Source organism: Astatotilapia calliptera, chromosome 17, assembly GCF_964374335.1.
Source record: "Astatotilapia calliptera chromosome 17, fAstCal68.1, whole genome shotgun sequence".
NCBI classification, from domain to species: Eukaryota; Metazoa; Chordata; class Actinopteri; order Cichliformes; family Cichlidae; genus Astatotilapia; species Astatotilapia calliptera.
Genome location: NC_137438.1, coordinates 29718867 through 29735501, shown reverse-complemented (window position 1 = coordinate 29735501; position 16635 = coordinate 29718867). Strand labels below are relative to the sequence as shown.

General features: G+C 38.6%; 2 protein-coding genes across 8 annotated transcripts in view; one reads left to right on the top strand and one right to left on the bottom strand.

Moving 5' to 3' along the window:
• The window catches only part of chchd3a (coiled-coil-helix-coiled-coil-helix domain containing 3a), an 81134-nt gene extending 75091 nt beyond the window's left edge, over nt 1–6043 (bottom strand). For 4 of the 7 annotated variants that reach the window (XM_080292172.1, XM_080292174.1, XM_080292173.1 and 1 more), the window contains exons 1-2: nt 5801–6043; nt 3964–4789 (exon numbers count right to left, since the gene is read on the bottom strand). In XM_080292172.1, the coding sequence (XP_080148298.1) occupies nt 3964–4789; nt 5801–5881 (907 nt within the window). In that variant the 5' untranslated portion in view covers nt 5882–6043. The remainder of the gene's footprint in view (nt 1–3963; nt 4790–5800) is intronic. The other 3 variants (XM_080292176.1, XM_080292177.1, XM_080292178.1) reach the window with 1 other exon arrangement.
• Nucleotides 6044–12241: 6198 nt separating this feature from the next.
• Nucleotides 12242–16635, top strand: part of exoc4 (exocyst complex component 4) — a 144260-nt gene continuing 139866 nt past the window's right edge. The window contains exons 1-3 of the mRNA XM_026147677.2: nt 12242–12380; nt 13203–13392; nt 16194–16388. Coding sequence (XP_026003462.1) covers nt 12301–12380; nt 13203–13392; nt 16194–16388 — 465 coding nt within the window. The 5' untranslated portion in view covers nt 12242–12300. The remainder of the gene's footprint in view (nt 12381–13202; nt 13393–16193; nt 16389–16635) is intronic.

Sequence of the window (16635 nt, the reverse complement as noted above, 5' to 3'; positions counted from 1 at the left end):
TTCACTCGATACCCAACTCTCGTGGACGCGCATAATCAATGTCCGCCTCATTAAGGTCACACCCTTTGAGGATTGGGCTGAACTTTGCAACATTTTTAACAAGATTCACATTCATCATACTGTTTTTTTTTTCTTATTCCTTAAAAAGAGCGTGCCTAATCAATCATCCCAAGTTAGCTTTTTTTCCCCTCTCGACTCTTTTAATACTTCTGTAAACTCGGTACCTCGTGGTGACCTTGCAAAGAGGTCGACGCACATTGCTGTTGTATGACTAATACACCCTGCAGGAGGCAGCCACATACATTGATTAAAAAAATGTTAATACAGCCAAAACAAACACTATTTTGCACTGTGTGCATAAGGACTATATTCTATCGGTCCCAAGAGATCTGTGCTTCTTATCAGACTTCACATTAGTATTTATAGACTTAATGAGCAATGAAAGGAAATGGAAAGACATCAGAAATGATAAATTAATGTCCCAGAACAGACAGGTGACCACTGTGAAAACAGTAGACAGCAACGCTTCATACAAGTTAAGTTATTGTTTTATGTATCTTTCAATCTAAAAACTAATTAGAGCAAACAATGGAGTTATAACTTTATTCATCTTGATAATAAAAATAAAAGAAAATGCACTATTCCCACTCTTTTCCAAGGCAATTTATGTGACTTCAGGCTGACGGGAATCAAAGCCTGGACTAACAATGTGGAAGCTGCTTGGAACATGCAGCACTGCGGGAAACTTTCGGATTGTGCTGGAACTCTCGAGTGTACTAAAGAAGTTTAACTTTGTCCTTGTTATGTGCTAACATCAGAGAAGCATCTGATCAATTCCAAATTCATTCTGCACCACGATAAAGAACGAAAACATCCTGCTAGCATCATAAATAACGACGCTATCTGCAGCCTATCTTCTGCAACAGATGGTTTTGTACCTACAGAGCCCCGATTTCAACATCATAGGCTGAGCCTAGAAGAGACAGAGTGAGATGGTACAAAAGCAGCACAACTCTACAAAAGAACAGTAGAAAGCACATCAGTGTTGCATGCTTTAAAGGCAAAATCCACATGCAGGAAATTGTTAGTCTGGGCATGACTGGCTCTAAAATTAGAAGACAACAATAACTTCAGGACTGCAGGACTTGCTAACTGCCTTTTTCTTTAAATTACATTGATCATTTAATTACTACAACAACTTTAGAGGGGCAACTTTAAAGTTTCAGGTTTGCAAATCAAGTAGTTTATTGATGAAAACCTTTCTCCACTGAACTGCAGTTTAAGATTATTAACAATTATTTACTTCAAAACCATCTACAGCTCGCAGTTATAGATGAAAACAATATCTAGACTAATACTAGTTAACCAGGGATCATCTAACTGTTTACAGATTTGTCAAACCTTTCTTTCAACTGTGATCTTTGATTGAGACTACAGATAATATACAATGCTCAAATTATTAAAAGTACAATCTTTCGTCAGTGTATTGCATGAAGTCAGTTACACTTCTGATCTGGTCTGTTAAGTAGCAGAAGGGGTTATTAATCAGCTGTTTTGGTGTTAGTGGAATTAGCAACAGGTCCACCAGAGGGGCAACACTGAGCCAACCCCCAAAACAGGAATGCTTTTACAGATGGAAAATCCCCAGCTCCAAACTATGACAGATCCTCCACCATGTTTTACAGATGGCTATAGACACTCACTTTTTTATCTCTCCCCTGACCGCTTGAATACATGCCACTGTGGCCATTTCTGATGATGGTGAACAGTAGATCAGTTATTGTAAGTGCCAGGTGCATTTCTCAGATTCTGTTCCAGGTCTTTGCCGTTTCTTTTTCTATTTCTTGAGTTACAGATACTGTTCCTCTGCTACTTTTTTTTAGGCCGGCCTCTTTTATCCTCCATTGACAAGTGTCTTTGGGTTTTTTTATTATTTTGTTTGGTGGTGGTGGGGTTAAACCATACCATGCACACCAAATCCAGTGTTATATTTGGTATCATTTGACGAATCATCTAAAGAAATGGGGAAAAATGTGTTTTTGTGACAAGCGGCTAGTAACAAAGTGTCTAAGAAACAATTTAAAACTGGGAATTTGTCTTTTATGTGTAGACGCAACACTGAGTTAGGTGCATTTCTTATGCTTGAATGATTTATAGGTCAGTTGCTTAAAAAATATTCTGGAAAATGTATGGCTCCAAAAAGTCCAAACAGCAAAATGTAAAGAAATGAGGGGTGACTCAAGACTTTTGCGCGGTACTGTAAATGCCACTAAACCACAATAAACCCAAAAGACTGACAGTGGCAATTATACATTGTCCATTTATGTTACTTATGTAGCTAAACAAAATTCTGTGTCATACCATGGAAGCCCAGTTGCAAAGTAAAGAAATGTAACACACATACACACTCTCCAACCACCTTCTTCCCTTAATGAGGCCTGGAGGTTTGTTGTGTGAAACTGCGGAGGTGTCGTTTTAATCACTCGAGTCAGTGTGGCGTGGCATAAGTTGGCCTTTTTTAATTACCTTACTGATTGAGCACAGTCAAGGATGGGGAAGCCTGCCCACACCCTGGATGCCAACCTCGAAAGAATCTGCACCTACGGCTCGTTCTGCTCTGCGTAATGAACAAGTAACATTCAAATGTCCTCTGCCACAAATGTCAAGGGATAAGGGCCATGCGCCCACACTAGCAAGACAATAAGGCTAAAACTTTACTTTGAGTAAAAGAAAAGTGGAAAGAGTGTCAGCTTTTAGCTCCGTGGGTGAGACAGTACACACACATTTTGACTGTCACTCAATTATCCCTTCATTATCTGTGTGCTGTGCACTGGAAGCAAGCTGAAAGCCTAATACTGACCACATATTGGGACATTTAAAACAAACGGTTACCCTTTTCAACGTCCAGGAAACACAGAGCAACATTAGTATTCAAAGAGAATTTCATACTGTGAGTTTTAAGAAGCTATGATACAATATGTTCACTAACATGTGACAATTTTCAGCAGTCTCCTGTTGCTGAACGCGGAGGGCCTTGAAAGTTTTCTCTGCTAAAAAATAGTCACAGATGATAGTGGTGAGAATGAACCAGAATACCAAAACATAGACGTGAAAAATGGTAGAGCAAAGGGAAACTGCATGATTATTCTCTGTGGCTTCTTAAAAGTTGACTCTTTCAAATAAAGTGTCAATTGATCCATTATTAATATAGAAATATTAATAAAAGCCACAAGAGTAAAAAGCACGAGTTTAGCCTCACTATTTTACTTCCAAACTGCACGAAGGTAAAAGAGTTATTATGACAGCCTGAGCTTTACAGTGACGAGGCAGAATCATTGCCCACTAATTACAGCATCAATTTATTAGCATTAGTACAAGTTAGAATTAATCATTTCATTAACAGTTAGGGGATGGCAATGAATCACAATATGACCGAGGCTACTGTGGGGCCCATTTTTTAAATTAAGACTGATTACAATCTGCATGAAAAGTTGGGAGGCAAAAAGCTTAAGGTGGCTTAAAGTAAACACCCACACAATAAACATCATTAAAATTCACTGTAGCTGGACAGCTGAGGCTCACATAGCCTTGGCTTTGCAGTTAAGCATACAAGTAAAGAGCGTCCCGTACATTTCATAATAAAACGAGTCACTCCCAAAAACAACTGATTTTTTTGTTTTGTTATAACTACACTTCCATCGGTTGTAAGAGGGAAGAGAATGAAGTTTGCGTTGCTGCTTCATAGGTCAAAGATTACAACTGCATAAATCTATAAAAACTGGAACACGTGTCTGATCTTTGGATTAACTAGCTGTTTAAGTTATTAATCAAACCACATCAGCTTCCTTCTTCCTCACATTCTTTGGTCACTCTTGACATTGAGAATAATAGCATGGTTTATATATTTATTTTTGTATTACCAGCAATGATTTTTTTTTAAAGAAAATTGGAATAAAAACTCACCAACTGATGCAGCAGGAGGTGGTGGGACTGGTTTGGACTTGGGCACTGGTTCAACTTTGGGCTGAGGAGGAGGAGGAGGAGGGGCAACTGGTTCACAAGGAGCATTAAATTCAGGCAAGGGAGGTGCAACAAATGGCTTGGCAGGCTGTGGTGGCATGAAGTTGACAGACTCGAAAACAGAAGGGGAGGAGAGGGGTTCGGAGTCAGTAAGAAGGGGAGGAGAGGTGATCAGCTCAGTCTTGACAGGAAAAGGGGGTGATAAAGGCTCAGCTACAGATGAAGGAGTAAAGGGTTCAGCCACATTTGGAGGAGCAAGTGGAAGGGAGGAAGCAGTGGATTCATTTTTAAGAGGTGATTGTTCACCTACGAGGGGAGGAGGAGGAGCAAGCGGGGCGACTACTTCCACTACAGCTGGAGCAGGGCAGGGGGAAGGAAGCAGGGGATCAGCAGGAGCAAAAACAGAAGCAGGAACAGGAGAAGGTGTTGCTACAGGCTCAACAGCAGGAGCAACAACGCCAGCAGCAGCAACAGCAGCAGCTGGGGGAAATGAAGATGGGGGAACTATGTCAGCAATGATGGGTGCTGTTACCTTTTCTACAGGAGGTGGAGGTGCAGCCACAGACTCTGTGGCAGACTGAGGAGGAGCTGGAGGTGCAACAGGTTCAACAAGAGGAGGAGGGGGAGGAGGAAAGGAGGTGATGGGCTCAAAGAGGGGAGGCACTGGCCGCTGAAGAGGAGAAGCTGGAGCTGCTGGGGGTGATGGAGGTTGTTGTTGTGATGGAGGAGCTGCAGGTTCCTTCATGCGCTTAATGACATTTTCAGAAAGCTGCAAAGGAGAGTGGAAGAAAAGTTGAACACTTAGATGAAAAATTACGATGATATCACAATAAATGCATAAAGCTAGTGGGGGGATAGCTCAGTAGGTAGAGTGGTCGCCCCATGATCGGAAAGTCAGGGGTTTGAATCCACTGAAGGGCTACCCTGAGCAAGGTACCGTCCCTTCACACTGCTCCCCAGGCGCCCAGTGGCTGCCCACTGCTTCACTGGGTGAATGGGTTAAATGCAGAGAGGAATTTCCCCATGGGGATCAATAAAGTATACATTAATACCACACTTTATTTATAGATTTCACTCAAACACAATATAAAGTTAATAGAGTATTTAGTGGGAATTTTAGGGATATTTTATACTGTTGGGTAGACTGGCATGGGTTTTCCTGATTTTCAGTTTTCATACTCAGCGATTCAGTTTTCAGTTCTGAAGTATAAATGGTATCAATCTTCTCATGCAGCTCTTGGTAAGATAAGAAATAAGTACATTCCTTAAATGCTTAACTATGTTGTTGCTGCTCGTATAGAAATCTACACATTGTGTTTATTATTTTTAGATAAGCACCAAAATAACACTAGTCTCGGCACGTTGGCTTAACAACTGAGTAATAATAGATAGAGCCACAGTCTGATCCGCTCTGCTCTATATTTATCACCAGCTGATCAGTGGTATTATTATCCACAACGCAGCCATAAGTTTGCAGCCGACATGAGAGCACGAGGCAAGTGACGTCAACATTCCGAAAAAGCCATAAAAAGTTTATTCAGACTAAATCTCAAAGCAACTGCAGGGGTTACTAACCACACATTTGCTTCTTCTATGCTTCACGAATGAATGAAAATAAATGAAAGTTTCCAGGCTGCCAGGACTCTGCGTCATTTGAGCCACGTAGCACTTTTGATAGCATAAGACTGCACTTCCACTCCAGAACGCTTTCGGATTACACAGCATTGGATTAAGGCAGCCATGTAACACCTGTTCAACTAAGGTCCATCATATCACTTACCCGTATGCCCTTCACCACCGTTACATTGTCGTTCTCGTCTGATTCAAATGACACGCGGCGGGTGCTGTTGTTTGCTCCCATAGTCAAACGGCAGCTCGTTAACAAATGTCAGTTATCTGTGTCACATGTAATAACACAAAAGTGCAATTTGCTTTTATTTTTGGACAGTTCACTTCAAGCCAGGTATAGATGGCTTCACTTTCTCCACTGCTTGGGATTCTTAGCGCTTCCTGAACTCGACGTATTTGAAGAACACGCGAGTTGATTGGACAAAAGCGTCATCCGGCCATGCAACAGCGACTTTCATTGGTTATTGATTTCACGTGGTAGCGCGGGATAGTGACGCGCAACACTGCCTGTCATAATTTCCTGTCAGTTGTGTCGCTGTAGTATTGTAACTGTAGTAGTGTATATATATCTGGGACAACATACTGTGTCAGTAGTTGACAGCACAAAATTAGCGTCATATGGACCCTTTCTAATCTTACTAACCACTCAAAACATTTAGACAACAAGCTAGTGCTGCAAATTTTGTAAAAAACAAGGCCAGCACATGCAAATAACCATAACAGTACTTTTAACCTATAGAGGCAGCTTCTATAGCACAGAGCAGTGTGTCATTATCTATAAGATGAATCATCATTCATTCTCAAATTTTGAACTACTGAATTATTGTGATTTACTGGGCATGATTACGTTCCACAACCGTTAGTTAATACAACAAAACATACCTTTCAACTTGTAATGTTTTTTGAAACATGGGGGGGGGGGGTTTGGAGCCCTGAGTGTAAATGTGCCTGTCTCTAAGCCCTTTGGGTCAGTTTCTGTTGTTTAAATATGATGTAGGCTATAAATAAAATAGATGTGACAGTCAACACATAATATACAGATGTTTTTCATTGTGCATATTTTAAGGGGTGGTTGTTGTTTTTTTCATTTCCTAAAAAACACATGTATTTAACACAGTACAACTGGCTACATATTGAACTTAGAGGATAGAAACAAGCATAATCCTATTGCAGTGGTATCGATCCAATACAAGTGCCAGGGTTGGTATTGATACTTTCGATAGTTGGATTGATCCGCCCACCTCTTCTACAAGCCCCATTTAAACATACATTCATACAGCCTTTAATTCTATACACTTTAAGTACTTTATTTACCTCTCACTCAAGGCCTAGAATTACAAATTAACCTAACATGTGTTTCTTTAACATAATCTCATAAATATCTTGTCTTTCCTTGATTTGTTTTGGACATCTTGTAAACAATCGTAGTATTTTTTATAAATGTAGTTAATTTTTCATTTTCCTTACGACTATTTGTTTTCTGAACATCCCTGAATAGACAGGGAAAACCTCAAAGTAGGCTAATTAGTTCCCATTAATGTAATAAAAGCAGTCAACATTTTCTCTTGAAGACTGTCATCCCACAGTTGAAAAAAGAGTCCAACGGGGGCACCGGTTCATCTCGCTAGGTTGAGCATATGCTATGGCTAATTTTGGAATCCATCCGAAGGATGTGTTTCCATAGGTTTTCTCACAGTTTTCCTGTTTTCCCTCCACTGTCCTATCAAATAAAGATTAAAAAGAAAAAGACTGAATCATTTCAAATTAGGTATTAAAAAAATGTATTCTGGGGGTCATTTCAGACTTTAGAAACAAACAAAAGGTGTGTGTGTGTGTGTGTGTGTGTGTGTGTGTGTGTGTGTGTGTGTGTGTGTGTGTGTGTGTGTGTGTGTGTGTGTGTGTGTGTGTGTTTTAATCAGCTCGAATTAAAAATGCTGGAAACGCTGAAATGTCAAATTTTGGGTTCTACATGAGCATTTACTGCATAACGAAATCAACAGCTAGGGTTAATTCATTTTTTAAAATTATTATTCATTCACATGTTGTATAGTTCCTTTTTGACAAATACATACCTACCATATCCATTTCAACAACTCATACAGCCTTGGAGAACATTACATTATAGCTGGAAATCTGATATGCCTCCAGAAGAGAGGCTATTATGAGGAATGACAGCTCATAGGAATCCTATAAACCTGATATATTATATACACACAATAACACAATACAGTCTTTATAAATCTGTTTCCTGACGATTTTGGTGTTTTTGTGTCTTCTGGAATGCATATGCCGCAGATGTACAAACATAAATCAATGAAAATCTGTTTGGGAATTCAACCGTGGCTGTGTATACTCTGATGTTAGTGTGAAATTTGATATACACAGAGGGTTCATTCAGCCCTTTTACACAAAATAAACCTTGATCAAATACATTATTTCTTAATATAAAACAGTTTACCATGATGACAGACAGTATTACAAAGATCACACCCTTTGCTAGAATTCATTCAAAAAAATCTTCCTACCATTTTTATATATATATATATATATATATATATATATATATATATATATATATATATATATATATATATATATATATATATATATATATATATATATATATGTATATGATTGATATCTGGAGCTGTGAGGCATTTGGCATAAATCAACCCAGTGGATTTGACTTGTTGTACCTACTTTGGTAGCTCCTATGGGTTTAAAATATATCACATAGCAAAATAACACCTACCTTTTCCATCATCTTTGATTTGACTCAGTATTAGAATGTATTTAGTCTTGTCCTTGCCCATGGAGGCATTTCTCACCACTACAACAAGCCTACTACAAACACATAATGCAATAAAGACTTACAATGTATAGCAGCACCCTTAAGGCGTGCTGTGGAGTGCCTCAGGTTATGTGGAAAGAAGTGCTTAACAAATTTAGCTGAATACAACATTTTTATTTTCTGCCACAGCATTATTGTAGCAAGGACTAGTACCATTTCAATTGACTTTAATGCAGAGCAATAATGATCCTTGCTTATCTGGTTAATTTATTGTTGATAGCTCAGTCATTCACCATATGCAGCAGAATGAAAATGCAATGTCTATCGTCCTTTTAGTTGTTTCATGTTAATACCAGCTAGATGTAAACAGAATCTCCATAATTACCCACCTTGTTTTTTGCACCATTGCATTGGTTTATGCAATTATGTGAGCTAGTTAACATTTGTTGCTTTAAAATTCGCAGCGGTGCACCAAGATAATGGGCAATGTTGCTGTTATTGACTGAAAAACATGCTGCATCAAAGAGCAAATCTTCCCCTTACAAGATGAGCTCCAAAACACAAGGGCAATCCCAGCAACATATAAAGGTGAACACAAATAGAAAAGTTCGTGTTTCTTTATTCTTCTAACCTTTATATTATTGCTGCCTTTCCCCCCACAGTATTAATACTTTACCTTGACCTTATGATGTTTGAGTGGAGTTGGGGTTCCATCTTTATTCAATTTCTCTTTGTTTAATTTCTGCAGAGGTGAGTGGTCTGCTCAGAAAAGACCAGATGATTCGATGATGCGAAGCTCGTGTTTTGTTTGAAGGTGAGAAATCTTGAAATTAATCATGAGGTGAAATATAGATTCAGTGTTTTACTCTCCCACCCTCCTACACCTCCGCATTCCCATGGAAACAGGTAGCTAAAGAAACATCTTCTTCTTAATCACCCAGAGATGACATTTTGTTAGAAAATTCCAAGTTGTGTAATTGAGATGTGAAAATAAGCTTACTCTGTTCAACCAGCCTTCTAATCTTTGCGTTGAATTTTTCTCAGGATAATTAGTACAGCTATTATCATTCATTATCAGTGACTCATCTGGTAATTAGAATCCGAAAATGCAATTTAAATAGATACTGAGCCAAGGACATTATTATTTACTCACAAAAACAGTATGTTTCTGCTAAATAGCTTGTCTAGCTTGTAGGGCTGGGCCATATTATACCGTTCACGGTAATACCGGTATAATGTTAGGCAACGATAGGAAAAGGAAGTATGCGAAAGAATATGAGTAAAACGCGCATGCGCAGTGCCTTTGTTTTCATACGCACATGGCCGATTGTTGAGTGAAACAGATGAACCAGAATTGGTTTGTAAAAATGGTGCAACTTCAGTGATGTGGAACTGGTTTGGTGTTTGTCCGTCAGATACACGACAAAGCACATTTTTTTGCAGAACATGCAAGCGGCCGTCATCTGGGTCCTAAACTCCGTATGCTTCAGTTCAAACGAACACTGCAGCATCACTGAGCGTTAAAAACTGTCTAAATTCTTTCATCTTTAATAAAACGATCAGCATTGCTGCCCTACCAGGTGTAACTATGAAGTTTAACTTCCAGGCATCCATTAAAACAAAATTTATTACATTTAACAGAGTTAGAAGTTAGCAGGAAGCAAGCGGAAGTTAGCTCGCTAGTTTCGCTAGTTACCTAAGCATGATAGTAGTAGTAGTAGTATTTATTTATTGTCATTGTCAAGAACAATGAAATTGCGTTTGGGGCTTCCATACAACCCAAAAAAGAAGAAAATAATAAATACCCCTTAAAACCCAAGTGTACATATTTAACCCAGTGTGACTCCAATGCAATAAGACAATCCTTAGCAATAATGTATATAGCATGTTCTGACTGAGAGATTTCTGAAAAAATTCAAACGTACAGCTCTGCTATCACTTCCAACATAAATGAAGACAGGAAACTAAACAGCAGTGACGTTTGTAGGGTTACTGAAGTTGGGCTAGCTGGTATATAATGATGTGCTACGTAATCGCTAGCGACACAGCTATGTTAGCATAACATAAACAGTGAAGCTGGAGGACGAACACTAACACTTTTCCACTTATAAAAGTTAACGTTAAAGTTCCTGATAGTTAGAGACAAATGCAATCGCATGGCAGGGTGCTGTAAACGGACCAAACTTCAGTCAGGAGAACAACTGAGATAATCCATCCACAATACGAGGTTAGTCATTAATATACTGCAACAACGTGGGAATAGAGCAGCTGCCAGAGAATTCAACATTAATGAATCAATGGTACAGAAGTGGAGGAAGCAAGAAGAATGAGTTTAATAAAATTTGATTTATCTGACTGCTTTGTTTCGCTTAATGTGCGTTTTAATCCCGTGCACCTTATGGTCCGAAAAATACTACTGCATACTGCAGTTTAATGTTGCAAAGCACCTCTTTTTAACTTCAGTGGATATTATATATGGTTATGCTCAGGATATGTCAGCCCATTTCTACTGGAAATGCCTTCTGGTTAAACTTTCAGCAAGGAATTTGCATTTGCACTGTTACATTTTTATGAAGCTTTAATGTACATAAAAACCAGCTTCTTATTTTAAGTGAAAATAAATGGAAGGTTGTCTTTTTGCGCTAGTAATGTTGTGGAGTTGTATTTTGTCTCGCATCAATTATATCGTCAGTTATATCGTTATCGCAAATTTTCAAATATATATCGTGATAAATATTTTTGGCCATATCGCCCTGCTCTACTAGCTTGCATCATTTGGTGTTGCTTTAAGAACCACATACATGCATTGTGTGTTAAAAATCCAAAATTTGTTTTGGAAATGCTGTGGTATCATTTTTTTTAAGTGCTATCCAAGTCATATTTATTACACATTATTGCATTAATGCAGCATTTAGAATGACCTTGTTGCACTTTTATTTGGTCAGGAAACCAGAGCAACTACTTAGCTTTTATTGAAAGAAAACAGCCTTGCTTCTGCAATACTGGCTAAATAAAACCCAGTAGATTACTTGATAGGGCTGATGGGGTAGGGGAAGAAGATTGGAAATTTCAGAATTTTTAACTTGGACCTGGGAAGCTAGTCACCTTCAAAAGAAAAACAATGCTTCCTGCATGACACAGCAATTGCATTTTTCTTTTGTGAAGAAACACAAAGATCACACACAATGTTATCTTTTCAGTCCACCAGCACATCAATCAGGGTCCAAGCTTCTGGGGATCGACCTCCTTTTGCTTCAGGATCAATACACTTTCCCGGTCTCTTTGGTACAGCAGAGATTGTCAAAGATACAGGGCAGGAGAGCCCTGCAAAATCCACTACTGTATGTTCTAAAAGGGGTCAGCTATTAACTCACTGACACTCGCTCTCTCGCACATTATTTCCTTTCCCAACCTTTCTTTATAGGTCTCAGGAGAACTGAGCTGAAAATGTTGCAGTGAGATTGTTTTCTTTTTGTGTGCTAAAAAATGAGGAGAAAAAAAATTAAGCCTACTATCATATATTCCTCATCATCACCACACCACACAGTAACATAAACAGTGTCTCGAGATTTGATGAAGATTAGATTTGAGAAAGGATTATTACAAAGGTGATTATTGAATAGCTGGTCTTTAGTTGGAGTATTGAAGTAAACTCACATCTTTACTCAAAAATAATCAGGGCTTATTGTTATAACAGGTATTAATATAGTTCCGAATAAAAAAGGTTTCGGCGATAAGGCGTGCGATAAGAGAAGACCGAGGAACTGAGAAACACTTTTTAGGTTCAAACTACAACTCCCAGAATCGCTCGGTGTAGCCTCGCGGTTCTGTCTTCCTGTTTGAGTGCCGCAGCTGGAAAAATGGCAGCTGATACAGGGAGATACAGGAGTGCAGTTAGCAAAAACAAAGACCCTTCTGGTCTTCTCATCTCTGTCATTAGGTAAGACATGTTAAGTTTTTTTATATGTGCGGGTAAGACGTCAGAGACACTTGAACTGTGCTTGCATTTGCTCTCAGATATGGCTTGACAGCTACCTTTAATGCTAAGGCTACATTTTAGCTAGCTACATCCTTCCTGTTTTGCTAAATAAATGGAGAGAGTTAAACCTCACCTATTTTATTTGAGTTAGTATATGGGCAAATCTTAATAGCAGTTTGTTTTTTGCTCAAGCCAAGATTACTTACGACTAAAGTTTATTCACCATTATTTGGAAAGCGACTGTTTTCTTAATAAATATTGACGAGAAATTGAGAAAAAATCGTGGCAAAGCAAGGTGCTGTTTATTGGTAGGCTGGATTTTCTATATGTCTCTTACCATAAGTTGCTAATTGTTGTGAATTGACTTCACAACACTTTCTCTGCAGGTCATAACGAAGGAAAAAACATAAACATGATAAACGAGGCACACATCGCAATCGTCGTTGCAACCACCATTGTTACACATGCAACACACTATTTTATTTATTCATTTTTATTCAATAGCGCCACCGTTTTGTAATACAGGAAACTGTGTTCTTTATATATAGTTTTAGTCTTGCCTAAAAAAATGTATGAAAAGCACAAACGTAATTGCATATAACAAAATCCATACTCTTACTGATATATCATTAATTTTTCTTTTTTCAACTGTAAGGTGGATTTCAAATACAATTTCCATTTTTGAATTCAGGGATGCTTTTGTCTTCTCTTAAACAACAATGCTTCCCCCAGATTCCCTTTGTGGGTTAAAATATTTCTTCCTTGCCTTTTTGTTTGATGCAGGACTCTATCCAGTAGCGATGATGTGCAGGACAGGGAGACGGAGAAGAGTCGTCTGGAGGAGGCTTTCGAGACGTGTGATCGGGATTTAGACGAGCTGATTGTTCAGCATTATGCTGAACTCACCACTGCCATCAGGACCTACCAGAGCATCACAGAGCGTATCACCAGCTCCCGCAACAAGATCAAACAGGTAAATTGGAGAGGGATGTACACACACATAGACTCGTGTTTTTTTTAGATAGACTTCAGAATGGTGGCACCAAGTTTTGTTATTAACAAAAAAATATTGTTTTCATACATTTTCCTTTATCTCTTTATTCATCAAAACTACTTCTTATGTCAGTATTATCTTTTTTTTAAAACCTTTTTTGAAGTTTCTAAGACTAATATTGCCCACTTAACAGCATCTAGCTCAAGTCAGTATTCTTACAATCAGCAGAATGATGTTAAATGCCTCAGTGCTGCTTTTTCTCAGGCGTAATCTAATGCAACCAAAATGTGTGGATATAGTCCTGTCTTTAAACTACTGAACTTTCATGGTCTACTTGTACCTGCTTAAGTTCTCTCCAGGTGCTGTAGTTTGCTCCTACAGTCCAAAGACACACATATTCAGTTAATTTATGATTCTAAAATGCCCAAAGATGTGAATATGAGCATTACTTGTCTTTTTCTCAGTGGTATGATTTTTCTGCTTAAGTTTGGGGAAAAAAAATCGCCATCTGTATTAAAACATCAAAAATTGATGTCAAGCACTTTCAAGAGCATGCCAAAGCAACACGTTCCCATATAAGTCAAACCGTATATTGTTGGCCATTCAAAACTCTAGCTGTGATGGTACAGTGTGATGACAAATTTCCCAAATGATACAGATGCATTTCAACAGCTAGCAGTTCAATATTCAGGCGACAGAAATGTTACAGTAAAATGTCCAGGATAGCCCCACTTTTCAATCACAACTAGTGCATTTCTGCTACATTTCTTTGTAATGCTTAGATTAATTCCCTTGTCCACTTGAAAAGTCCTGAGGTTTCAGTGTAGTCAAGGTGTGGTCCTAGAAGTATGAGTGTGGCAACCCTCTGTAACAGCTTAATGAGCTGGTCCGTATTATTGCTGGTCCATGTCTTTCCCCACTATCATTGCTGTAGCAGTCATTGTGGGGAATCACTCTAGGGAATTAGTGTAGGTATTATGATTGGGGAAATCACTGTACCGACAGCACAGAAACTCAGTTTCCCCGAACCTCCTGTGGGCAGTAGCTGCCAGTGTGATCAGCTAGTGGAGATTCACCGAGAGTATAATGCAGAGAAAAATAACCTGTAGATTTGTAAAAATTGACATGCACACCAAGAGGACTGTATAATAAATAAATTGAGTTCAATTGTAATTATTTTTGTTTATTATTGCACTTTATTATACCTGTGCTTTGCCATTAAAAGTGTATTTAATGAAATTTTCCTTGTATTCTAATTGCTGTATGGTCCCAGGTTAGCTGCCTAACTAGGGCTGCCACGATTAGTCGACTAGTCACGATTATGTCGACTATCAAAATCGTCGACGACTGATTTAATAGTCGACGCGTCGTTTGAAGCTTTGTAAGATCACAAAAGACGCAGGAATAAGTAGCAGGATTTAAGAGCGTAATAACGGACTGAAACAGAAGATGGCAGCACTGCATGTACAAGGATGTCAGCTGCCGTTAAACCCCGAAGAAGAAATAGCTCTGTCCCAGAATTCATAGCGCAGCCCAGCTCAGTTTCCAACAATGGCGGCAGCTACTTAGTTTTACTATTACTCTTGTTATTCTTTATGGGTCACAAAATAAACATTTAACATATTTTCAGGCGAGAATGTAGCTGTGTAAACCTCAAATATCTGCTCAGTTTATCAGGACACCGCATATTTTCAAAAGCGCTCCGACGTTTTCGGAGACGTCTGTTACCCACTAGCTCGATAGCTAGCCGGGGGCTAGGCTAACTAGAGCCGTGAGAACACCGGACTCCCGGCAAATCGTTTTCAAACCCACCGCCGTCTTTCGCTACTCAGGTTAAACATGATATATAAGTCACTTAGATAACTTAAAAATGTTATTGTTTGGCTTTTTTTGTATTTTATTTGTTCCTGAGTAAATCGGTTTGGCTGAGATTAAAGTTATAGTTTTTACACAGCTGAATAAAGTCAAGCAGACAGCTGATTATCAGAAGTGTGAGATGCTGGAGAATATACTCCGTTGTCCTGTTATATTTTAGATAGCAAGGAGTTTATTAAACTTCACTGAAACAATTGCAAATTTCATTCAAATTTAATAAACTATCATCTTGTCTTTCTTTATTTTTAGTTAGCACAGACCTTAAACACTTAAAGCTGTAAGGTAATGATAGTTATATAAGAGCAGATGCTGCTGGTGCAATAAGCTGTACGTTTTATGTCCAATGGATGATGATCTGATTAGTCGACTAATCGCAAAAATAATCGGTGACTAGTCGACTATCAAAATAATCGTTTGTGGCAGCCCTATGCCTAACTGCCTAATTTCAACCTAAAATCCACTGAGTTGATTAGCCACAGTTGAAAACAATTGTGTTGGTGTAAAAGGTGTTTAACTTAATTGTAAATACATTCAGCTCACTTATGTAACAAATTAAAAAATAACTACAGAGAAATAATGACTGTGTTAAGGAAGCGTCTCGCTCATTTTTCTTCTTCAAAGACGCCTACACCTAATAAAAATGTATGTCTGTTGATGAGCGTCTAAGGCAGTATTTAATTTAAACACTGTAAATGGCAGACAAATGCATTGTCTCTCTGTGCTTTCTTTCTCCTTACGCCAGCTTGTTAAAGCAGTAAGCAACCCTCCCTTAACCTGTTTATGCCAGAGATTTCTTCTTGTTAAAAGAAAGTTTTGTTTTTCCATCCCCACTGTCATCAAATGCCTACTTATATGGAGTTTTAGAATATGGCTTGTGTCACTGGACATCTCAATCTGTCCTACAGGTCAAGGAGAACCTCCTGTCTTGTAAGATGCTGCTTCACTGTAAAAGAGACGAGTTGAGGAAGCTGTGGATAGAAGGCATCGAGCACAAGCATGTTCTTCAGTTGCTGGATGAGATCGAAAGCATCAAGCAGGTCCCTCAACGCCTGGAAACTTACATGGCAAGCAAGCACTACCTTCATGCCACAGACATGCTGGTGAGTAGAGTGATGGCTGAAGATGGGATTCGTAGAAGTGTAATCTTGTGCCTTAATATGTGTGAGATATACAGTGTTTAAAAATGGAAAACCCAGAAAGATTGGTGGGAAATATGTCCTTTTTTTAAAACATGTTTGATCTTGCTTGTTTTTTTTTATGGATGGAAAAACGGAGAAATGGAAAAGGGAAGAGATTTTTGTCTTGTTTCTATCAACATATCAAGCAGGGACCCATGGTGTGCACAGT